Source organism: Triticum urartu, chromosome 1 (assembly GCF_003073215.2).
Source record: "Triticum urartu cultivar G1812 chromosome 1, Tu2.1, whole genome shotgun sequence".
In the NCBI taxonomy this organism is placed as follows: Eukaryota; Viridiplantae; Streptophyta; class Magnoliopsida; order Poales; family Poaceae; genus Triticum; species Triticum urartu.
Window position 1 is genome coordinate 558,750,050 of NC_053022.1, and position 5,698 is coordinate 558,755,747.

A 5,698-nucleotide genomic window follows, 5' to 3' on the forward strand; every position below is an offset into this window, starting at 1 on the left:
ACACCAATCATTAGTTGCTTAAAGTAATATGCACATAATCGAAAGAGGCCAAATAACTGAAGTATTTAAATCAACTCTTCCCATCCATGAACTATACTGAAAATTTACAAAAAATATCTATGCCATACTTAGTTGCTTAGCATAGAATCTGTTTCGCATACCGGTGATTAGACACTTGGTCATGGTTAATTGTGTTATTATTTGTTTGTGATGCTGTGTAGTGTATTTTCATACCGGTGATTAGACAATTGTGTCAACATAATCAGGGAGGAAATATCAGGTGCTCCCATCCTTGGGGTGCTCCCATCCTTGGGGTGCTCCCTATACTCCAACTTCAATTTTTTTTGAATGTTTCAAAAAATTCTGAATGTTTACAAGAAATGTAACTACAAGTCCTGAAAATTTCAGATCTAAACTCTAAATGAAAATTGAGAAACCAAAATGTGAATTCTAGCATGAATAGTGTCATAAAAGACAAAAGCAACATTTGACACTATTCACATCTGAAATTTTCTTTTTTGTTTCTCAATGTACATTTCGAGTTTTGACCTGAAATTTGTAGGTGTTGTAGTCACATTCCTTGTGAGCATTCACATTTTTTTCTGAAAATTTTGAAAACACTGAACGACTGGTGCCAAACTTGTACATCAGCCGACATATATATATAAATCATAGAACAATTGGTGTAAGAAGCACTCACTGGGTTTCCTATGGCATAAACTTTCTGACCAACCAGTAGGTCTGCTGACACACCAACTGGTAAAGGTCTTAGTTTATCCTTTGGTGCTTCGATACTCAAAACAGCAACATCCTTGTCCTGGTCAAATCCCACAACTTGGGCTTCATACACCGACTGATCAGCAAGCGTGACCCTACATAAAACTAAAACGGTAATTTCACTTCGCCATGATACAATTCAAGACAACCATATCATAAATACTCAACAAGATGGTACGCTGGTAGCATACTATCTGCAGATCTGAGTAAACTGACATCATGTGACATTAGCAAGGAAGCAAACAAAGCATGACTAACAGGTACACGGGGTTTAGACGAGACAAAAGTGCATAGGTCATTCTTAGCATTTTGCATTAAAGTCTCAGATGTAGCATCAAGTACTGGATGAAATTATGAAAAATGGGATGCAAAATATAGTCACTCTAAAGCTTCAAACATGTGTCAGGCTAAACATCTACTGTAACTAACCTACAGCCTACAACCTATGGACATATTTGCTATGCACAATAAATCCAAATGATAACGAGTCATTAGCAGCGAGCGTTAACGGTTCACTGTGCTCTGCTATTAAAACTAAGCAGCGACGTCCACATTGCCCATGCTTATCAACATCAATTGCAGTTCTGCAACTCTCGATTCCCCTGTTTATTCGTTCGTTCGAGTTCTTAGCTGCTTACAGGTCCACAGCAACTACACCCTTCTATGAACCTTCGATAAACGTAAAATTAGCAGAATTGGCATGCTGATTTGAATTTTTCTGAAGAATATCGGTAGCGGGTGGCTCTGTTAAGTGTTAACCAACCTGAGGTCAGACGCGCCACGGATGACATGGAAGTTGGTGACAATGTGGCCGAGCTTGTCCCAGACGAAGCCGGAGCCGGAGCCCTGCGGCACCTCGAGCACGTCCAGCGTGAAGGCGTCCTGCCTACACACCAAACCAAAACGGAGGCCCCAAGAGCTTCTGGTCAGGCGCCAAGTCCAGACGAACGGAGACACAAGGGAACGGGAATGGGCGGGTGAGAGAGAGGATCGTCCCAGGCGTACCTGACGGCGAGGTTGGTGATGTAGACGACGGAGGGGGTGTTGTCCTTGAAGAGGCGCACGGTGGCGAGCTCGTCCGCCTGCAGCTTCCGCGGCGTGGCGACGACGAACGCGGAGGCGCCTCCCGCGTCCCCGAGGACCAGCGCGGCGGAGGCGAGCGCCACGACCAGGGGTCCCGCGGCGGCCGCCAGCGCCCGCCGCGCGGCCTCGGCGACGGGGCCCGGCACCAGGTCGCGCAGCGGCCTCCGCAACGAGGCCCGGAGCGCGAGGGGGCCGGCCGGGGGCCTGGCGGCCGCGGCGGGCGCGAGGCGCCTGAGGGAATGGCGCGGGCGGGCGAGCGGGGAGGGGGCGGAGAGGAAGCAGGCGGCGGCCGCGGCGGAGGAGGAGGCGGCGGCCATTTGGGAGTGGGGGGAGAGCGGGGAGAGCAGCAGCAGCCGCGGGCTGGAGCTCCCGTGGAATCGGGATGGGTGGACGCGCTGCGCTCTCGTTGGTCGTGTGCCGCGCTTATTGTCAAACTTTTTTTTTTGTTGACTAGCGAGTGTATGTACTGCCACTGGCGTCTTCGTTTTGGTTCGGGTTGCTTCCGATCCGTTCTCCCCCTCCTCCGTGTGTTTTGTTTTGTTTCGTTTCGACTGTGGCCCAGGCCCACGGGGATGACTCTCGACGGTTCATGTATCTGCATAGAACCAGTGGCGAATCTAGAAAAAAAATGAAGGACGGGCTGGACTGCCTGGGTCATGCAAATATGTGTTGGATTGGGCCTGCAAGTAGTTGGGCTGGACCTTAAAACTAGTAGTAGAAACAAATTTTGCAGTGCTGGAGGAGGGGCTTGAGCCTGTTAAAGCCCCCCATCGCCCCTGCATAGAACCATGCAAGGTTCTCTCATACCACTCAAAAAAAAAATGCAAGGTTCTCTCATTCTAATGCTTTGCTAGATTTTTCTAAGAAAAAAAATTCCTCCGCCCCACAATATAAGACATTTTTTGCAAGCTAAAAATAGCATGAAAAAGGGTCTTATATTGTGGGACGGAGGGAGTACTTTGCTAGATTCGGCCAGGTCATAAACGGGAACTGATTCGTGCACAAGCTCTCTGGCATGAGTACTTTGCGAGCACACTAGCAATGGAAGTGTATGCAATCCGCGAGACGCCGCCAGACTAGCGTTGGACCTTCGTATCGAAAAGGTTTTCACCCCCATTGTTTGTATAGAGCAACATCAAGCAATATACATAGATAGAGTACACACCAGCCCTCCTGGGATACCAGTTATAGAAGAGAAGCTCGAAACAGCTAAGCGGGGGACCCAAAAACACAGGGACTAACCGAAGCTAAGCAAGCACGGGAACTAAAGGAGTTCGCTTGGTCCTGGCAATCAGCACCAGTCTTCCTGGAGTGCCTCGAGGCATCTCCCCAAGCAGGCCACCGCTCACAAGGCACACACCTGGCGACGGGCCATGCGGAACTAGATAGCAATAGTTTGAAGGAGGAGAGGGGCACGATAAACGATGCCTCCAAGGAGGAGAATGGCGTCTGCGGTCGGCGATGGCGGTGGCTAGACCATGCTCTAGCAAGGCATTTGCCGGCATCCCACCCTCTAGCCTCGGATACCATCGTAGACAACCCCTGATCACACCCACTGGTCTTTGGCAGATGGATACCCCTGGCGGCCTTCCGACATGAAGCCAATCGCAACATACCTCTTGGTCTCGAGATGACCTCACATACCAACATGCCAGACGTTAAAAATAAGCAAATTGAGGTACACCATTGATGAGTGTATTTTTACACTCAGTTCCATTGTTGTTTAAATCGGATATTCCAAGAGAATCACTTCGATATTGTTACTAATCTACTAGATGTAAATAGGACACCCCCACTACCTGATTTCTTAACATGCAAGCTATTCACGTCAACAATTGCCATGTCAGCATGCTGCTGCGGCCTCGTGGGGTGTAGTCGATATGTTTTCCCAGCTGAGTTTCTTCCACCTGGGTCATGTGTTGTATGATGCCAACAACCTGGGTTGGATAGCTGGCTTTGTCGGTCATTTGTGGAAGCCCATCTGACTAACGCAGCCCTGTATGGCTTGGTTATCTTCTCCGCTCCGACCCTTGCTCTCTCTGTCTTCTGCTAGCCGCAACTCTCTCTCTCTCTCTCTCTCCCTCTCTTCTGCCTCCACAACCGGTGTGCTTTCTTGGCCAAAAATCATGAATGCATATGAAATGACAGAAGCGCCTCTTCACCTTCCACCTTCCTTTCAGTTTCCATTCCCCCTTCTAATATACCCAAACCTCATCCTCCCCATCACGGTAGAACTCCACTCCTGATCTCACCACATTACCACATCGTCGCATCCCCTTACATTTTCTTGCTTAAATTCGCCCAAAGGCCAAAGAAGCAGGCGCCCTCCGATCATGTTCTTCAAGCCACCAGCATATGTTACATTCCTCCTCATTGTTTACCAATTTGAAAAGCCTCCGCTCCAGCTATATTATTTGTATGGGTATGATTTGTATGCCAGGATCGGAGTTTAGTTAGTTGTTTCAACAGGGCCTAAAAACGTGGGAGTTTCCCATCCGAGTGCCACATGTCATGGAATCGATCTTAATTACTCAGCCCATGATTTCATGAAGCAGCGTGGGTACTAAGCATGGCACAACTGAATGTACGATTCCGATTTGAAAGCACATTTGCTCCCTTGGTAGTTTTGGTAATCAATGACAACACACATATTGTTGGACTAATACTTTTATCTAGTATGTTTCAGACAAGTTCAACGGTGGCATGACAAGGACATGAGGATGTGGACCCCTTCAAAATACAAAGGATAAAGATTGGCACAACTTCAAGACTCTAACTTTTTGGTTAAGTGATCCAAAATCACATTGAGTCCATAGGAAAGCAAATACTATTAAAAGGGGATGAGGTTTTGATCATGACTCAATTGCTCAAGTGCTTAGATCACATTGTATGGCTTGCTCCAAAACCCTCAAATATTTATCCACTTCCATCTTATCCAATACCCTAAAGTTGATCTCAGTCGCCCCGAAAAGCTCTCATCCGGACCCACCGAGATTACCATATGCACTGCCATATGCGAAACCCTAATACTTTGGTGTAACCGAAATGGATCTCGGTCTCACCAAGATGGCCTGGCCAAGTTTCTATGATGAAGTTGCTTCATTCAGGAGTCACCAATATGAACCGATCGGAATTTCTGAAATGAGGTCTTGCCCTAGCCATTGCACTTTGGTCCCACCGAGCTGGTATGATTGGTCTCACCGAAAAGCCTAACGGTAAAGTCATTTGCACTAGTCGGTCTCACCGAGATTTTCTTATCGATGTCACTGAGTGGGGTCAAAGACTTGTAATGGTTCGATTTTTGGTGCTGCCTATTTATACCCCTCCACCACCACCTACTCTCTAAGGCGTTGTTTGGGTAGCGACGGGATTATATAGAACTGGTCTTTAGCCAATTTTTAGTAAAATTGGTTTTATCAATTGTTATATGTGTAACCAGTTTATAAAAAAAGATGTTTGGACTAGAAAAAACTTAGGACCAATTTGTCACGCTCCTTGTTTGGTTTGGATAGGCTTTTCGCCCACACGCATCAACGAGTTTGTTGAGGAAAAGACGGGCGTAGAGAAAAAGTTAGCAATCGAGTATATGCAGATCGCGTTTTCAGAAAAATAACTAATCCTCTTTTTTTCATATACCCGAAATCCTGGATTATGGAAAACCAGATTTTCTATATTCATGGATTAGCTAGAGTTGCCAAACATGATCTTAGTTTGTTACATTGTTTTCCTGATTTGTGGAGATCCAGTTTTGTATATATCATGTATCCAAACAACGCCTAAGATTTTTACTAGACACTATTACCGGAGGAAATTTCTTGAGTAGCCACCCTTTGGGTGC

The 5,698-nt window shown here is 46.8% G+C and overlaps 1 protein-coding gene across 1 annotated transcript; it reads right to left on the reverse strand.

Moving 5' to 3' along the window:
• Positions 1-556: 556 nt before the first annotated feature.
• LOC125529798 (protease Do-like 1, chloroplastic) lies at positions 557-2,293 on the reverse strand. Its single transcript, XM_048694215.1, has 3 exons — positions 1,783-2,293; positions 1,541-1,663; positions 557-872 (listed from the first exon to the last, which is right to left on the reverse strand). The coding sequence occupies exons 1-3, from the start codon at positions 2,175-2,177 to the stop codon at positions 572-574; spliced, it is 819 nt and encodes a 272-aa protein (XP_048550172.1). The 5' UTR covers positions 2,178-2,293; the 3' UTR covers positions 557-571.
• Positions 2,294-5,698: the final 3,405 nt, after the last annotated feature.

Excerpts from the sequence above, each read along its gene's own strand:
- LOC125529798 (XM_048694215.1), bottom strand. The coding sequence starts at position 2,177 with ATGGCCGCCGCCTCCTCCTCCGCCGCGGCCGCCGCCTGCTTCCTCTCC. Across the intron at positions 1,664-1,782 it reads ATCACCAACCTCGCCGTCAG|GCAGGACGCCTTCACGCTGG; the intron begins GTACGCCTGGGA and ends TTTGGTGTGTAG. Across the intron at positions 873-1,540 it reads CGTGGCGCGTCTGACCTCAG|GGTCACGCTTGCTGATCAGT; the intron begins GTTGGTTAACAC and ends AGTTTTATGTAG.